The sequence below is a fragment of the Gymnodraco acuticeps genome, unplaced genomic scaffold (genome assembly GCF_902827175.1).
Source record: "Gymnodraco acuticeps unplaced genomic scaffold, fGymAcu1.1, whole genome shotgun sequence".
NCBI lineage: Eukaryota > Metazoa > Chordata > Actinopteri > Perciformes > Bathydraconidae > Gymnodraco > Gymnodraco acuticeps.
In genome coordinates, this window is record NW_022990420.1 from 1 (window position 1) to 19,956 (window position 19,956).

Here is a 19,956-nt window from a genome sequence, read left to right on the forward strand (position 1 = left end):
CTCCTAAATGAGTATTAAAAGCTGGATGTTTTAAGAGGCATTCACTTTAAACGTTACTTATCAACTTTGAAATGCATATCAAGGTCGATAGGGGGAGGGTTTGTCGTGAGTTTGAATCCAGTTTGAGGAATATTTGTGCGATATTTTGGCCACAAATGCGTCACACATGGATAGGTTTTTACTGATTAACTAAAAGTGAATCAACATTTTGAAGAAGCTGTTTCTAAAGTGGCATCGCAGCAGATTAATGTGCAGCCTGAGATCTGACGGAGGCTCGTCTTGCACCGATAACATCTCCTGGTGTTATGGAACCAAACCACCAGGCGGATTTGCTTATGCTGTTCAAAAGCAATCCGCTCCTAATCGAGCATTCAAAGACTCCAAGGTTCATAAAACGGATCTACAGATGGTAGTTTTAAGAGGCATTCGCTTTAAACGTTACTTATGCATATCCAAGACTTTTCTTTCATGAGTTTAAATCCAGTTTGAGGAATATTTTGGGCGATATTTTGGCCAAGAAGTGGAGATGCACGAGGTGTAAACTGCAGGTAACTTCAAATAAAGTCTAAAATATGTCTTGAAAGGCAGCAGAGTAGTGTGCAGCCTCCAGTGGAAACTCCCAGCACATGAGATCTGAGGCTTGTTTTGCACCGATAAGAGGCTACCGTGTGAAAGTGGACTTTCTCCCCAAATAGCTCCAGGTGCACGCACCCCCCCCCCCCGCGTCACGTGACCCTCCTTTGTGTCCAGCATGCCTCTGCAGCTGGATGTTGTTTTGCAGAATGAACAATTGATTGAATCACCTTTTAAATTCCACGGCGTCGCGCTTCGATTGTCCGTCTGATCCGTCGCTCTTATCCGCGCTGCATTCCTGGCATTCCAGAGATGTTTGACCTCGAGTGGCGAGGTCACTTGACCCTCGGACACATGTTGCCGGATAACGAGGAGCGGCGGGGGAATGTTGTTTATTGAATCGCTGCCCGTCGGCTGACGCTGAAATTCCACTTTGAGATTTTCACACGTACGAAAAACTGTGGCAGCGACCCAGAGGAGCACGGGGTGCCGTGACGGTTACTCTCAGCATGGGTTCAGCTGCTTATTGCTTATATTTGGGGATTAAAGATCAAGACATTTAGATTTATTAAAGTCCAGGGTCTTCAAACGTCTTGTTTTGCACAACCCCAAAGTCCAAGTTTGTTATATTTACTTTAATATTATTATTCAAATCAGACGGTTGTTTTATTTGGAGCACGGGGTGCAGTGATGGTTACTCTCAGCATGTGTTCAGCTGCTTATTACTTATATTTGGGTTTAAAACGGCAAGAAATAAGTAAGATACAAGATTTCAAGGCTTTATTGTCACAGCAGCTTCAGTGTAGATCTGTCAATGAAAAACGTAAGGCTCCTCCAACAGAGCAACATGAATATCTATAGGACATAGAACAGATCAAATAGTGCAAGAGAATGTCAAATGTCAATTTATTAAGTCAATAGTCTTCAAATGTCTTGTTTTGCACAATCCCAGTGTCTCAGAGTCCAAGTTTGTTATATTAACTTTAATATAAAAGCAATAAATCTACAGATTTGTTTGAAAGCAGCTTTCTCTGAGATTTCTGCACTAAAAAGATCTGCTTTAATCGATATAAAAAAATCGTTTCGATCAATATCAGATCTTCTGGAGCCAATTGAGATCCAGTACAGATGAATAACAAAACACATTTACTACGACTTAATTCTTCCTTTTCTGTCAAATATACACACCACCCTTAAATGATTATTCAACTCAGACGGTTGTTTTATTTTAAAATAAATCGGAAGAAGATATTTATTCAACATATACAATCTCACAGCTTGTTTTGCTCCAGAAAAGCACCGAATACTCACTAAAATATTAATTAAAGCAATAAATAAAAGCAGACTAGTTTAAACATTTATTTAGCTTTTATTAAAGATGGAACATTCAGATGAAATAGGTCCAATAACTCACTGGAAGCTTGTTTCCCAGACGCTCTCTAAAGTCCATCCTGTGTGTTTCTGAGGACTTTAAGATAAAAGCATGTTGATTCAGTTTAAAAACAACTGGGATGTTTGCGCTGAGCGTCATGTGTCTCTGGCAGGGTGATCACATTCCTCTGACTCTAATAGAATATAAACTCATGACTAAATGCTGTGGGAATTAGAGCAGAGTTAAAAATAGAAGCTGTAGCATCAATGAGAGCTTTTATAAATCCTGTTATTCAGAATACAATCTGTCACTAAGTCTGCTAGTGTTTTATATCTAAAGACATTGTTACGTCTAGGGCAGCGTTTCCCAACCTGTGGGCCGTGGCCCGAAGGCATGCAAGTGGGCTGCCAAATAAAACATAAAAACAGGCTAAAGACCTGGAGGGAGACAATCAGGGGAAGAGGGGGAGAGAAACACACACTAACACACCACGGCACGTAACAATTTCACAAACAAAATAGGTTGACGACCAAAAACCACCAAAAACACAATATTTAATGTTCCTTTAATCCCACTCTTCGTTAGAGCTCATTATTTCCCATTTCATGGAGTGTTGAGCCGCTACTAATGTACTCTTCACACACCTTCAATTAAGATTACTCCTCGATTGACTTTTGAAAATATGTATTTTAGCCAGAAGAATAGTTGTATTTATTAACTATGTTAAATATTAAAGGGTAGGGGTGTAACGGTATCCGTATTCGTCACGGTTCGGACGTCACGGTTTGGCACACGCAGTCACACGACGAATACGCCTTTTTTTTACGAGTGGGAAAAAAGTCTGTCATTCAGGGCAGTATCCACTACACTATTTATAATCCAGGGGGCGGTATTGCGCCTAAAAGCTGTTTGCCAGCCGCCCTTAAACAACAAATGAAGAACAAGAAGAAACACAACAACAAAACGAACAAAATACAAGAAGAAGAAAAGTTAGTCTGGCGATTTCAGATAACACACAGGAGCTAGAACCCACCTGCTTCTTTTAAATCAGCTGTGTGGGAACATTTCGGGTTCCCTGTGGACTATAATAACGATGAAGTGTGCGATTGGTGGATCGGACGAGGACGGTGTGTCGGCGTTGTTAGACAGCGGTGCGGTATGCTAATGGTAACACACGCCAAACATGCTAAATCATATCAGAAGGGATCACCCAGATTTGCCAATCACCGGAGCCCGGGAAAAGACAACAGCAGTTCAGCAGCTGATCCCCGCTGTTTTTAAGAAGCCAATAGGCATGAGAACCGAGAGACCAACATAAATAATGGAAGCTTTTGGCATATGTTGTTCAACGGCTATGCGCTCTTGAAACACGTTCTTATTATTTATGATGTCATATTTTCAAGACATTCTTTTTAGTTTTACAGCTTATTTAACCTTTTTGTTTGACATCAGCCATTATAGATAATATGGCCATCTGAGTGTGTGGTACTGTTTGTGGTTTGTTTTTAACTGTTTAATACAGTTAATTATTCAAAATGTCAGAGTTCCTTATTTTTATACTGAAACTTGCTACTGTTCAAACATAAATAAATAAAAACCTTGGAATTATGCATTTGGGACTTTTTTTTGCTTTTTCTTGTTGTACCGAACCGTGACCCCCAAACCGAGGTACGAACCGAACCGTGACTTATGTGAACCGTTACACCCCTATTAAAGGGTGTAAATGTAAATTCAATATTTGCCGCCAAAATAATTTGCAAAACATTATAATTTGTGTGGAAACATTTTCATTAACATTTTCTTTTTTTAAATTTTAACCTGTTTTCCTTTCTCGTTCTCGATCCTCCTTAGCAACGGTCATTACAGTCCTTAGCAGCGGTCATTACAGGCCTTAGCAATGGTCAATACAGTCCTTAGCAACACGGTCATTACAGTCCTTAGCAACACGGTCATTACAGTCCTTAGTAACGGACATTACAGTCATTGACAGTGGTCATTACAGTCCTTAGCAACACGGTCAATACAGTCCTTAGCAACACGGTCATTACAGTCCTTAGTAACGGTCATTACAGTCCTTAGCAGCGGTCATTACAGTCCTTAGCAACAGGGTTATTACAGTGCTTAGTAACGGACATTACAGTCCTTGACAGCGGTCATTACAGTCCTTGGCAATGGTCAATACAGTCCTTAGCAACACGGTCATTACAGTCCTTAGTAACGGACATTACATTCCTTAACAGCGGTCATTACAGTCCTTATCAATGGTCAATACAGTCCTTAGCAACACAGTCATTACAGTCCTTAACAGCGGCCATTACAGTCCTTAGCAGCGGTCATTACAGTCCTTAGCAGCGGTCATCACAGTCCTTAGCAATGGTCAATACAGTCCTTAGCAACACGGTCATTACAGTCCTTAACAGCGGCCATTACAGTCCTTAGCAGCGGTCATTACAGTCCTTAGCAGCGGTCATTATAGTCCTTAGCAATGGTCAATACAGTCCTTAGCAACACGGTCATTACAGTCCTTGGTAACGGACATTACAGTCCTTAACAGCGGTCATTACAGTCCTTATCAATGGTCAATACAGTCCTTAGCAACACGGTCATTACAGTCCTTAACAGCGGTCATTACAGTCCTTAGCAGCGGTCATTACAGTCCTTAACAGTGGTCATTACAGTCCTTAACAGCGGTCATTACAGTCCTTAGTAACAGACATTACAGTCCTTAGCAGCGGTCATTACAGTCCTTAGCAGCGGTCATTACAGTCCTTAACAGCGGTCATTACAGTCCTTAGCAATGGTCATTACAGTCCTTAGCAACACGGTCATTACAGTCCTTAGCAACACGGTCATTACAGTCCTTAGCAACACGGTTATTACAGTCCTTAGTAACGAACATTACAGTCCTTGACAGCGGTCATTACAGTCCTTAGCAGCGGTCATTACAGTCCTTAGCAATGGTCAATACAGTCCTTAGCAACACGGTCATTACAGTCCTTAGCAGCGGTCCTTACAGTCCTTAGCAATGGTCAATACAGTCCTTATTAACACGGTCATTACAGTCTTTAGCAACACGGTCATTACAGTCCTGAGCAACACGGTCATTACAGTCCTTAGTAACGGACATTACAGTCCTTGACAGCGGTCATTACAGTCCTTAGCAATGGTCAATACAGTCCTTAGCAACACGGTCATTACAGTCCTTAGCAACGGACATTACAGTTCTTAACAACGGTCATTACAGTCCTTAGCAATGGTCATTACAGTCCTTAGCAACACGGTCATTACAGTCCTTAGCAGTGGTCATTACAGTCCTTAGCAGCGGCCATTACAGTCCTTAACAGTGGTCATTACAGTCCTTAACAGCGGTCATTACAGTCCTTAACAGCCCTTAACAGCGGTCATTACAGTCCTTAACAATGGTCAATACAGTCCTTAGCAACACGGTCATTACAGTCCTTAGTAACGGACATTACAGTCCTTAGCAGCGGTCATTACAGTCCTTAGCAGCGGTCATTACAGTCCTTAACAGCGTCATTACCGTCCTTAGCAATGGTCAATACAGTCCTTAGCAACACGGTCATTACAGTCCTTAGTAACGGACATTACAGTCCTTAGCAGCGGTCATTACAGTCCTTAGCAGCGGTCATTACAGGCCTTATCAATGGTCAATACATTCCTTAGCAACACGGTCATTACAATCCTTAGCAACACGGTCATTACAGTCCTTAACAGCGTCATTACCGTCCTTAGCAATGGTCAATACAGTCCTTAGCAACACGGTCAATACAGTCCTTAACAATGGTCAATACAGTCCTAGCAACACGGTCATTACAGTCCTTAGCAACACGGTCATTACAGTCCTTAGCAACACGGTCATTACAGTCCTTAGTAACGGACATTACAGTCCTTAGTAACGGACATTACAGTCCTTAGTAACGGACACTACAGTCCTTGACAGCGGTCATTACAGTCCTTAGCAGTGGTCATTACAGTCCTTAGCAATGGTCATTACAGTCCTTAGCAATGGTCAATGCAGTCCTTAGCAACACGGTCATTACAGTCCTTAGTAACGGACATTACAGTCCTTAACAGCGGTCATTACAGTCCTTAGCAATGGTCAATACAGCCCTTAGCAACCTGGTCATTACAGTCCTTAGTAACGGTCATTACAGTCCTTAGCAATGGTCATTACAGTCCTTAGCAACACGGTCATTACAGTCCTTAGCAGCGGTCATTACAGTCCTTAGCAGCGGTCATTACAGTCCTTAGCAGCGGTCATTACAGTCCTTAGCAGCGGTCATTACAGTCCTTAGCAGTGGTCATTACAGTCCTTAGCAATGGTCGATACAATCCTTAGCAACACGGTCATTACAGTCCTTAACAGCGGTCATTACAGTCCTTAGCAATGGTCAATACAGTCCTTAGCAGCGGTCATTACAGTCCTTGACAGCGGTCATTACAGTCCTTAGCAACGGTCATTACAGTCCATAGCAACGGTCATTACAGTCCATAGCAACAGTCATTATAGTCCTTAACAGCAGTCATTACAGTCCATAGCAACAGTCATTACAGTCTTTAGCAACAGTCATTACAGTCCTTAGCAACGGTCATTACAGTCCTTAGCAATGGTCAATACATTTCTTAGCAACACGGTCAATACAGTCCTTAGCAACACGGTCATTACAGTCCTTAGTAACGAACATTACAGTCCTTGACAGCGGTCATTACAGTCCTTGGCAATAGTCAATACAGTCCTTAGCAACACGGTCATTACAGTCCTTAGTAACGGACAATACAGTCCTTGACAGCGGTCATTACAGTCCTTGGCAATAGTCAATACAGTCCTTAGCAACACGGTCATTACAGTCCTTAGTAACGGTCATTACAGTCCTTAACAGCGGTCATTACAGTCCTTAGCAATGGTCAATACAGTCCTTAGCAACACGGTCATTACAGTCCTTAGCAGCGGTCATTACAGTCCTTAGCAGCGGTCATTACAGTCCTTAGCAGTGGTCATTACAGTCCTTAGCAGTGGTCATTACAGTCCTTAGCAATGGTCAATACAGTCCTTAGCAACACGGTCATTACAGTCCTTAACAGCGGTCATTACAGTCCTTAACAGCGGTCATTACAGTCCTTAGCAGCGGTCATTACAGTCCTTAGCAGCGGTCATTACAGTCCTTAACAGCGTCATTACCGTCCTTAGCAATGGTCAATACAGTCCTTAGCAACACGGTCATTACAGTCCTTAGTAACGGACATTACAGTCCTTAGCAGCGGTCATTACAGTCCTTAGCAGCGGTCATTACAGGCCTTATCAATGGTCAATACATTCCTTAGCAACACGGTCATTACAATCCTTAGCAACACGGTCATTACAGTCCTTAACAGCGTCATTACCGTCCTTAGCAATGGTCAATACAGTCCTTAGCAACACGGTCAATACAGTCCTTAACAATGGTCAATACAGTCCTAGCAACACGGTCATTACAGTCCTTAGCAACACGGTCATTACAGTCCTTAGCAACACGGTCATTACAGTCCTTAGTAACGGACATTACAGTCCTTAGTAACGGACATTACAGTCCTTAGTAACGGACACTACAGTCCTTGACAGCGGTCATTACAGTCCTTAGCAGTGGTCATTACAGTCCTTAGCAATGGTCATTACAGTCCTTAGCAATGGTCAATGCAGTCCTTAGCAACACGGTCATTACAGTCCTTAGTAACGGACATTACAGTCCTTAACAGCGGTCATTACAGTCCTTAGCAATGGTCAATACAGCCCTTAGCAACCTGGTCATTACAGTCCTTAGTAACGGTCATTACAGTCCTTAGCAATGGTCATTACAGTCCTTAGCAACACGGTCATTACAGTCCTTAGCAGCGGTCATTACAGTCCTTAGCAGCGGTCATTACAGTCCTTAGCAGCGGTCATTACAGTCCTTAGCAGCGGTCATTACAGTCCTTAGCAGTGGTCATTACAGTCCTTAGCAATGGTCGATACAATCCTTAGCAACACGGTCATTACAGTCCTTAACAGCGGTCATTACAGTCCTTAGCAATGGTCAATACAGTCCTTAGCAGCGGTCATTACAGTCCTTGACAGCGGTCATTACAGTCCTTAGCAACGGTCATTACAGTCCATAGCAACGGTCATTACAGTCCATAGCAACAGTCATTATAGTCCTTAACAGCAGTCATTACAGTCCATAGCAACAGTCATTACAGTCTTTAGCAACAGTCATTACAGTCCTTAGCAACGGTCATTACAGTCCTTAGCAATGGTCAATACATTTCTTAGCAACACGGTCAATACAGTCCTTAGCAACACGGTCATTACAGTCCTTAGTAACGAACATTACAGTCCTTGACAGCGGTCATTACAGTCCTTGGCAATAGTCAATACAGTCCTTAGCAACACGGTCATTACAGTCCTTAGTAACGGACAATACAGTCCTTGACAGCGGTCATTACAGTCCTTGGCAATAGTCAATACAGTCCTTAGCAACACGGTCATTACAGTCCTTAGTAACGGTCATTACAGTCCTTAACAGCGGTCATTACAGTCCTTAGCAATGGTCAATACAGTCCTTAGCAACACGGTCATTACAGTCCTTAGCAGCGGTCATTACAGTCCTTAGCAGCGGTCATTACAGTCCTTAGCAGTGGTCATTACAGTCCTTAGCAGTGGTCATTACAGTCCTTAGCAATGGTCAATACAGTCCTTAGCAACACGGTCATTACAGTCCTTAACAGCGGTCATTACAGTCCTTAACAGCGGTCATTACAGTCCTTAGCAGCGGTCATTACAGTCCTTAGCAACGGTCATTACAGTCCTTAGCAGCGGTCATTACAGTCCTTAGCAGCGGTTATTACTGTCCTTAGCAATGGTCAATACAGTCCTTAGCAACACGGTCATTACAGTCCTTGACAGCGGTCTGTTCTACTGGATTAACAACGTGTCACATGTTCTGAATCGACCAATCAGAACTTTATTTAGCCTCCGCATTGTTTATGGTTGAATGTGCGCCGCGAAAATATTTTAGATTCTTAAGTGGGCCCTGAGGGGAAAAAGGTTGGGAACCACTGGTCTAGGGGGCAGTAACAAAAAACAACCAATAACCGAGGGAGTCAAAGGGAGTTTGAACGTTAACTAAAATGTTTATTCCTTTTAAACAAAGAATGCTGCCAACAAAGAAGATAAGATCAGAAGTACTTTATTGATCTACAGTTGGGAAATGTTTGTGTTGCAGCAGCATAAAAAGACATGACATTGTACAATAAAATGAAAAGACAAGAAATAAACATTTAATATGTAATATCAATGGCAATAAAGAGTAGAAAATATTTATGTTGAATTACAAATGTTCTTTAAGTGAGGAGGAGGAAAACAAAGGAGATTGTGCCAAACCATAGAAACAAATATAACAAAACGAGGCCTATCTCTGAATCTATCCTTTGAAACCAACCCTCACTATCTGAACTACTAAGAATGGGACAAAGTAACAATCCACTAACCTAGTGTGTCCAACAGATGTTATCTATGTGAGGAAATGTCCCCAAACGTACCCAACTCCTCCACCTCCAACACATTCAACAATGCTCAGAAAACAAGACTGAAAAAACGGTCTCATTTTTTTCCGTGCTGCGTTCAGGTGCAAAGCTGGAAGCTGTGGCATCAATGGGAGCTTTAATAAATCCTGTTATTCACAATGCAATGTGTGACTAAGGTTCAAGATTCAAGGCTTTTATTGTCATGTGTACAGTGTAGTTATGTCAATGAAATTCTGAGGTCACAGGCTCCTCCCACAGTGCAACACAATAACACAGATAAAATAGTGCAAGTAAATATAAATAATTTACAAGATGCAAACAGATGAATGTTATGGATGTTCTTTCAAGAGTTCAGGTGTTGAACAGTCTTATAGCCTGTGGGATGAAACACATTTCTGGAATTGTTTATATCTAACACTGTCGCATTTGTCTATGTTGCGTTCAGGTGCAAAGCTGGATGATTTTGCCGACTTCACGACGTTCGGCATCGCCACCTCTCTACTGCTGAGGACCACAGACCTGATGGACAACATCCTGTGTGTCTGCTACGTGCTTTCAGTGTTCGTCCGCCTCTGTTTCTACACCAGTGGTGAGAGTTACACTAAACACATCCTTAACTCTAGTAGAAGTACAGATACTCATGTTTAAAAATACTGGTTTTAAAAGCTGTGTTAAAGTGCTGTTACTTTCTGAACCTAACAGACTCTTCTGGCGGTTTTAATATGCATGCTGTTCAATATGAACATGTCTAAGTGTAGTTTTGTGTTGTTATTCCCACAGGAGTCCCCTTCATGTACCGTGGTCTCCCCTGCATCTACTCCTCTGGGATCCTGGCCAGCGCCTCCCTGCTGTCGGGGGGGAACCTCCCGATGCTGCGCATCATCGCTGTGGCCATGATCCTCTTCATGATCAGCCAGAGCTTCTACCCTCACGACCGCGTGCTCGAGTCCCAGGCCTGGAAGAAGGCAGTGTACGCTGGAGGTAAAGACCATCTCACACACCTTTTCACTCATCTCACTTTCATTTCTTTCCACTTATGGTAGCGTCGAGGAAAATAAGGTGGTTAACACAAGATGAAGCAACGTTAGCCTCCTTTAGCTTAGCGGTGGTGACGTGAAGTCATGTGACCGTGTTGTAGTTCCTTTATAGCCCAACATTAGCCTCCTTTAGCTTAGCGGTGGTGACGTGAAGTCACATGACTGTGCTGTAGTTCCTTTATAGCCCAACATTAGCCACCTTTAGCTTAGCGGTGGTGACGTGAAGTCACATGACCGTGCTGTAGTTCCTTTATAGCCCAACATTACCCACCTTTAGCTTAGCGGTGGTGACGTGAAGTCATGTGACCGTGCTGTAGTTCCTTTATAGCCCAACATTAGCCACCTTTAGCTTAGCGGTGGTGACGTGAAGTCATGTGACTGTGCTGTAGTTCCTTTATAGCCCAACATTAGCCTCCTTTAGCTTAGCGGTGGTGACGTGAAGTCATGTGACCGTGCTGTAGTTCCTCTATAGCCCAACATTAGCCTCCTTTAGCTTAGCGGTGGTGACGTGAAGTCATGTGACCGTGTTGTAGTTCCTTTATAGCCCAACATTAGCCTCCTTTAGCTTAGCGGTGGTGACGTGAAGTCACATGACCGTGCTGTAGTTCCTTTATAGCCCAACATTAGCCACCTTTAGCTTAGCGGTGGTGACGTGAAGTCACATGACCGTGCTGTAGTTCCTTTATAGCCCAACATTAGCCACCTTTAGCTTAGCGGTGGTGACGTGAAGTCATGTGACCGTGCTGTAGTTCCTCTATAGCCCAACATTAGCCTCCTTTAGCTTAGCGGTGGTGACGTGAAGTCATGTGACCGTGTTGTAGTTCCTTTATAGCCCAACATTAGCCTCCTTAGCTTAGCGGTGGTGACGTGAAGTCATGTGACCGTGCTGTAGTTCCTTTATAGCCCAACATTAGCCTCCTTTAGCTTAGCGGTGTTGACGTGAAGTCATGTGACCGTACTGTAGTTCCTTTATAGCCCAACATTAGCCACCTTTAGCTTAGCGGTGGTGACGTGAAGTCATGTGACCGTGCTGTAGTGCCTTTATAGCCCAACATTAGCCTCCTTTAGCTTAGCGGTGGTGACGTGAAGTCATGTGACCGTGCTGTAGTGCCTTTATAGCCCAACATTATCCTCCTTTAGCTTAGCGGTGGTGACGTGAAGTCATGTGACCGTGCTGTAGTTCCTTTATAGCCCAACATTAGCCTCCTTTAGCTTAGCGGTGGTGACGTGAAGTCATGTGACCGTGCTGTAGTTCCTTTATAGCCCAACATTAGCCTCCTTTAGCTTAGCGGTGGTGACGTGAAGTCACGTGACCGTGCTGTAGTTCCTTTATAGCCCAACATTAGCTACCTTTAGCTTTAGTAAAATGCAAAAGTAAAAAGAAAAGAGCGTTATAATAATGACAAACTGTGATTTAATAATATGTACAGATACAAATATGTCCTTAATTAAAACATTACGAAGCACTGGGAAATGTAAAAAAGAGTTATTCAGACCCTGAGAGAAGTCTTAAGTTACTCCTACATTTCTGACCTCGATAATGAAACCATGGACAGATTTAGAAGTGAATGTTGGCAAAGTTTGGCTGTGGCAGCACGGAGGATAACCTCAAATGTAACGAGATTAAGTGTAAGGTAATTGCAGGTAATCTGAGCATTAACATAGTTACCCACGGGTGTCAGAGAGCTGATGTGCATATATAGAGTTGCATATCGTCAGCATACAAGTGGAAATTGTAGCCATATTGATGTATTACATATCCAAAACATTTAAGAGGGGAGACCTTAAACTGCAAATAGAAACAAACTGTCGGACTGAATTTAAATCAGCAGTGAAATGTAGTCGGATCGGTAGCTTGAGTTTCATATTAAACTAGGCCTTCAACAACACTTTTAAAGAGAGGACTCTTTAAAGTAGAGACACTACATACTGATATACACCTGAACATCAGCAGGAGAGGACTCTTTAAAGTAGAGACACTACACACTGATATACACCTGAACATCAGCAGGAGAGGACTCTTTAAAGTAGAGGCACTACACACTGATATACACCTGAACATCAGCAGGAGAGGACTCTTTAAAGTAGAGGCACTACACACTGATATACACCTGAACATCAGCAGGAGAGGACTCTTTAAAGTAGAGACACTACATACTGATATACACCTGAACATCAGCAGGAGAGGACTCTTTAAAGTAGAGACACTACATACTGATATACACCTGAACATCAGCAGGAGAGGACTCTTTAAAGTAGAGACACTACATACTGATATACACCTGAACATCAGCAGGAGAGGACTCTTTAAAGTAGAGGCACTACACACTGATATACACCTGAACATCAGCAGGAGAGGACTCTTTAAAGTAGAGGCACTACACACTGATATACACCTGAACATCAGCAGGAGAGGACTCTTTAAAGTAGAGGCACTACACACTGATATACACCTGAACATCAGCAGGAGAGGACTCTTTAAAGTAGAGACACTACATACTGATATACACCTGAACATCAGCAGGAGAGGACTCTTTAAAGTAGAGACACTACATACTGATATACACCTGAACATCAGCAGGAGAGGACTCTTTAAAGTAGAGGCACTACACACTGATATACACCTGAACATCACCTGAACATCAGCAGGAGAGGACTCTTTAAAGTAGAGGCACTACACACTGATATACACCTGAACATCAGCAGGAGAGGACTCTTTAAAGTAGAGACACTACATACTGATATACACCGGAACATCAGCAGGAGAGGACTCTTTAAAGTAGAGACACTACATACTGATATACACCTGAACATCAGCAGGAGAGGACTCTTTAAAGTAGAGACACTACATACTGATATACACCTGAACATCAGCAGGAGAGGACTCTTTAAAGTAGAGACACTACATACTGATATACACCTGAACATCAGCAGGAGAGGACTCTTTAAAGTAGAGACACTACATACTGATATACACCTGAACATCAGCAGGAGAGGACTCTTTAAAGTAGAGACACTACATACTGATATACACCTGAACATCAGCAGGAGAGGACTCTTTAAAGTAGAGACATTACATACTGATATACACCTGAACATCAGCAGGAGAGGACTCTTTAAAGTAGAGACACTACATAGTATTATGAATAGGCAGAATAGGGCCCCTTTAACTCCATATTTCCCATTTTGCATTGTTCTAAAACTCGGTGTCTTACAGTCAGAAGCGTTTTAACACAAAGGTGCATACATTCTTATCATAAGATCTGCTTTTTGTTTACATTCCTTAAATAAATATGTAAGAAGGAGAATTTGAATAATGAACAAGAATGGACCAAGAACTGAGCCCTGAGGGACACCACAAGAAAGTGGAGATGTAAATATTTGTATGGTGCAAACAATATGAAGCTAAGTAAATATTAAAACGTTGCCACAGCTGATTAGTTGGCTGATATGAATAGTTGTTATACCCTGATTTAGCGCAGGTGAGCTAGCTTTGCTTGGATTCATAACTAACCGTTAGACTTTTATTATGTTGTGTAAAATAAATGTTGTTTTTTTTGTTTGTTTTTTCCGAATAGGCCGATTTATTCTCAATAATAATATGTTGTATACATGTTACTGTATAATGTATTTTCAGACTTATTTAAATTTTCATTGAAAACAGTAGTTTGTGTACTCAGAGCGCCCATCAGGGGTTACGGACCCCCTGTTAAAGACCCATATTTTAAAGATATCAGCATGGACTTTTTCTATTTTTTCTGACGATGATTATTTTCATCTAGAACAGAGGTTCCCAAACTTTTTACAGTATGTACAAAAACCAAATCTCTCTAAACCCCAGGTTGATGTTGGTGTCGATTCATTTTCTTGCTAGAAGTGGCGCGGCTCAGCTGCCAATGGCAACTCGTCTTCAGCAGCTAAATGTTCGTCTGACTTTGACCCGTCGGCCCGGCGTTTTCACTTGGAAACTGTTTTTTGGACCCTTTAGCTTTTTTAAATTTTAATTGTCCAACTAAGGAGTCCGAATACAGTCTTGTCAAGCTAACGCTAACGATGCTAATTCACGCCAAAGTCAAGTCCAACCAAATTTAAGTTCTGAAATATTGAACAGCTTATGTTTACATCATTGTAATGTGATGTGTATATGTGATAAACAACTGTTGTCTGAAATAAAAAGATTTTTTTGGATTCAAGTTGATGACAGTTTGGGTCGAGTTGGTAGACCGTAAGCAAGTAAACAAGAGTTTGGGAATTACTGGTCTAGAAAATAATCGGCAGATTATTCCATAATAACTACGGAAGCCGACAGGTGCAAATAAGTTTCAACAATCCTACATACTTTCATCAGAAGAAAAGTGCTGCATCTTCAGAAAGGATGCAGAGACAAAACCCAAAGGTTCCACATGAAGAAACATCTTCACAACAACACATGCAGCGTTTAGAGAACATTCAGCAGCTTGAGGAGACATGGCAGCGTTTACTAAAAGACCAGGGGACACTAAAGAGTGACGCACACAGCTGGAGACCAGGGGACACTAAAGAGTGACGCACACAGCTGGAGACCAGGGGACACTAAAGAGTGACTCACACAGCTGGAGACCAGGGGACACTAAAGAGTGACGCACACAGCTGGGAGAACAGGGGACACTAAAGAGTGACGCACACAGCTGGAGACCAGGGGACACTAAAGAGTGACGCACACAGCTGGGAGACCAGGGGACACTAAAGAGTGACGCACACAGCTGGGAGACCAGGGGACACTAAAGAGTGACGCACACAGCTGGGAGACCAGGGGACACTAAAGAGTAACGCACACAGCTGGGAGACCAGGGGACACTAAAGAGTGACACACACAGCTGGAGACCAGGGGACACTAAAGAGTGATGCACACAGCTGGGAGACCAGGGGACACTAAAGAGTGACGCGCACAGCTGAGAGCCCGGGGGACACTAAAGAGTGACGCACACAGCTGGAGACCAGGGGACACTAAAGAGTGACACACACAGCTGTAGACCAGGGGACACTAAAGAGTGACGCACACAGCTGGGAGAACAGGGGACACTAAAGAGTGACGCGCACACAGCTGGGAGACCAGGGGACACTAAAGAGTGACACACACAGCTGGAGACCAGGGGACACTAAAGAGTGACGCACACAGCTGGGAGACCAGGGGACACTAAAGAGTGACGCACACAGCTGGAGACCAGGGGACACTAAAGAGTGACGCACACAGCTGGGAGAACAGGGGACACTAAAGAGTGACGCACACAGCTGGGAGACCAGGGGACACTAAAGAGTGACACACACAGCTGGAGACCAGGGGACACTAAAGAGTGACGCACACAGCTGGGAGACCAGGGGACACTAAAGAGTGACGCACACAGCTGGAGACCAGGGGACACTAAAGAGTGACGCACACAGCTGGGAGACCAGGGGACACTAAAGAGTGACGCACACAGCTGGAGACCAGGGGACACTAAAGAGTGACACACACAGCTGGGAGACCAGGGGACACTAAAGAGTGACGCACACAGCTGGAGACCAGGGGACACTAAAGAGTGACGCACACAGCTGGAGACCAGGGGACACTAAAGAGTGACGCACACAGCTGGGAGACCAGAGGACACTAAAGAGTGAGGCACACAGCTGGGAGACCAGGGGACACTAAAGAGTGACGCACACAGCTGGAGACCAGGGGACACTAAAGAGTGACGCACACAGCTGGGAGACCAGGGGACACTAAAGAGTGACGCACACAGCTGGGAGACCAGGGGACACTAAAGAGTGATGCACACAGCTGGAGACCAGGGGACACTAAAGAGTGACGCACACAGCTGGGAGACCAGGGGACACTAAAGAGTGACGCACACAGCTGGAGACCAGGGGACACTAAAGAGTGACGCACACAGCTGGAGACCAGGGGACACTAAAGAGTGACGCACACAGCTGGAGACCAGGGGACACTAAAGAGTGACGCACACAGCTGGAGACCAGGGGACACTAAAGAGTGACGCACACAGCTGGAGACCAGGGGACACTAAAGAGTGACGCACACGCTGCCATGTCTCCTCAAGTTGCTGAATGTTCTCTAAACGCTGCATGTGTTAAGATGTGTGGAACCTTTGGGTTTTGTATCTGCATCCTGTCTGAAGCTGCTTCTCGTGATGGAAGAGGTTGTAGCACGTTAGCACCTGTTAGCACCTGTCGGCCTCCGTAGGTTACCGTAGCTCTTGAGTTTTAATGTGTTTTTTTTAATTGCTTATCCTCTTCTCACAAATTCTATATTTTTTTTATTTCCAGGAGTCGCCATGGTGTTCTGCTCTTCCTTCCCCCCCCGCATGTGTGTACTACCTGTTGTGGTCAGTCTCCTACATTTTGTTTCCAACATCCCTCTGGAGCAACAAGGTGTAAAACGGGTCTGGCTTTGTCCACAAAAAAAAAAAAAACCCGAATTCTGTAGGTTACCCTCGGGCCGTCCGGGTGAAGACGAGGACGAAGAGGAGCTACACGCCTGCTGCTAAACACAGGATAAAAGAAGAAATTATTTCAAACGCACACATTTATAATGTCTGCCTCTAATTTGGTTTATAAAATGTTTAATTGTGAAATGACGCAGGACTATGATCTTGTGTTAATGAGTAACTGTTCCAGTGCTACGGTATGTAGGTCAGGCCTTTTTATTATGAATATAAATCCGATTCCTTTTCCTGGTTTATCTTTAACAGACAGCACTACGACTAGTAGGGACGCAACTCTATCTATATATCCATTTATCTGCCGGTTATTTTCTCCAGGTCGGGCTTTAAAATGTCCTGAAATCAGTCCTTAAGACAAAAGATATCACTTTAAATACAATAAATCAGACAAGCTTCATATCTGAGAGGCTGGAAGCAGCTTCTTTAGACGTCTTTTCATGCAAACAGTTACACGATTAAAATATCTGGCTATTGTTTTCTGTGGATGGCATAATGCGGTCTAATGAGCAGTCCTGCGTTCACGGACTGTCTTTGAATGCATCAGGGTTTGAGGTGTCATAGCATTCAGGTCAGGATGTTTGTCTCCTTTTTAAAAAAGATCCACCTTTCCCAGTTGGTGCACTGGTTTCAAATCCAGTGACTGAAAACACGTGTCTCGTTATTAGAGTTAGCAGGTTTTACTTTATTTTTAATTGAAAATCCACTGACTTCTTCTTTATGGTTTTTATCAAGTTGTGGCTCTGTCCAAGAAATAATGTTTAGATTTAGTTTGGTCTTTGCGTGCCTCTGTTTTAGGAGGCGTTGCAGTTTAAAGGCGACTCCACACTGGACTCTAAACCCTTGAAGCAGCCGCAGCATTCGGCCGGCTCTCCAGTGTGGATTTGTTATTAAAGAGCGACGACACGCAGCTGTAAATCGCGCAGAGCGTCAGCGTGTCGTCGCTCTTTAACTCGGCCAGTATTCAGTCTGAGGGACTTGTTTTGTAGACTGCGTTTCACCGTGTGTGTGTTTGTGCCGCTCTAAATCCTGTGTGACACGTGTGGAGATCACACCGTATACCCACGACTGTATTTAAAGCTTTTAATCAAGGGGTGGATCACCGTTTAAAGAGGCCCTATATTCTGCTTTTTGAGGGGGGGCTTCCTGTAGTTTCTCTCCTACACACTTCCAGAGCATAGTGACATCACTATAGCGCTCCGACACATTGATAGGCTGAGGGCGCGGGACATCTCTAAGCTGGTTGACCAATCACAACAAAGCCAGCCAGCTAACCAATCAGAGCGGACTGGGCTCTGGCTTTTTTTCTGAAAATGTTAGAATTTTTTTGTTATTTTTTTCAGGAAATCTCAAAATGTGACGTTGTTAAAATCCTAAAGTATAACTTTTTCCTCCAACACATTGTACGTGCTAGGGTTAGGGGGCGGGACATCTCTAAGTGGTTGATGAATCACAACCCAGCTCTGGTTTCAGACGGGGTGAGAACAGGCAGTATGAGAAACATACATTGAGCATTAAAGCACGGAGACACTAATATCAACCCTTTAAAGGAACAGAATTGGGCCTCTTTAAGTTCACTGATTTGAAAGCAACATCAGAACAAGACGAGCTCATTTTAAACTCAATGAGCTGGAGTTTTTCTGATGTGAAGAACACGCCTCCTCTGGTTCTGATGTTGCCGTGGTTCCTGTCTAACTTTTAGTACCCGGAGAGGCGTTCAAAGACACGTTCCTCTCCGGGACATTCAGCTTTCCTGTGTGGGTGTTTTGGTTTCAGACTGTGAGGTGTTTGCATGCTGAGCGCTGCACACGTTCAGCAACTCTACTTTGCCCCATCATGATGAAAAAAAAAAAGGTCTTTATGAAAAATGAAATCTGTGCTTTTACTTTCACTGTCTGTACATTTTTTTGACAATAAAGAGGAAATGAAATGACGCTTTCAGTGTTTTTAATTCTACAATCGTTATGTATTTATATAGCACATTTAAAACATCCTCAGGTGACCAGAGGACAGGGAACACATATAAAATAACACATGGCGTTGGTGTGGACCGGCTCCTCAAGTCTGAACCTCCTCACCGAGCGGTCCACTGACTCCTGAGCCGTATCAGGAGAGAGTGAGGGATGTGTTTCAGTAGAACTTCCTCAGGTCGTATCTGGAGAGAGTGAGGGATGTGTTTCAGCAGAACTTCCTCAGGTCGTATCAGGAGAGAGTGAGGGATGTGTTTCAGCAGAACTTCCTCAGGTCGTATCAGGAGAGAGAGAGGGATGTGTTTCAGCAGAACTTCCTCAGGTCGTATCTGGAGAGAGTGAGGGATGTGTTTCATCAGAACTTCCTCAGGTTGTATCAGGAGAGAGTGAGGGATGTGTTTCATCAGAACTTCCTCAGGTTGTATCAGGAGAGAGTGAGGGATGTTTTTCATCAGAACTTCCTCAGGTCGTATCTGGAGAGAGTGAGGGATGTGTTTCATCAGAACTTCCTCAGGTCGTATCTGGAGAGAGTGAGGGATGTGTTTCATCAGAACTTCCTCAGGTCGTATCTGGAGAGAGTGAGGGATGTGTTTTCATCAGAACTTCCTCAGGTCGTATCAGGAGAGAGTGAGGGATGTGTTTCATCAGAACTTCATCAGGTCGTATCAGGAGAGAGTGAGGGATGTGTTTCAGCAGAACTTCCTCTGGTCGTATCTGGAGAGAGTGAGGGATGTGTTTCAGCAGAACTTCCTCAGGTCGTATCTGGAGAGAGTGAGGGATTGTGTTTTCAGCAGAACTTCCTCAGGTCGTATCAGGAGAGAGTGAGGGATGTGTTTCAGCAGAACTTCCTCAGGTCGTATCTGGAGAGAGTGAGGGATGTGTTTCAGCAGAACTTCCTCAGGTCGTATCTGGAGAGAGTGAGGGATGTGTTTCATCAGAACTCCTCAGGTCGTATCAGGAGAGAGTGAGGG

General features: G+C 43.6%; 1 protein-coding gene across 1 annotated transcript; it reads left to right on the forward strand.

Annotated features, from left to right (window-relative positions):
- The first annotated feature begins 9,819 nt into the window (after nucleotides 1-9,819).
- LOC117551893 (transmembrane protein 269-like) lies at nucleotides 9,820-18,949 on the forward strand. The gene is given in 4 exon segments (XM_034224977.1): nucleotides 9,820-10,094; nucleotides 10,286-10,486; nucleotides 16,843-16,871; nucleotides 16,873-18,949. Coding segments are annotated over 4 exon segments (468 nt in total). The 5' UTR covers nucleotides 9,820-9,937; the 3' UTR covers nucleotides 16,954-18,949.
- The last annotated feature ends 1,007 nt before the right edge of the window (nucleotides 18,950-19,956 follow it).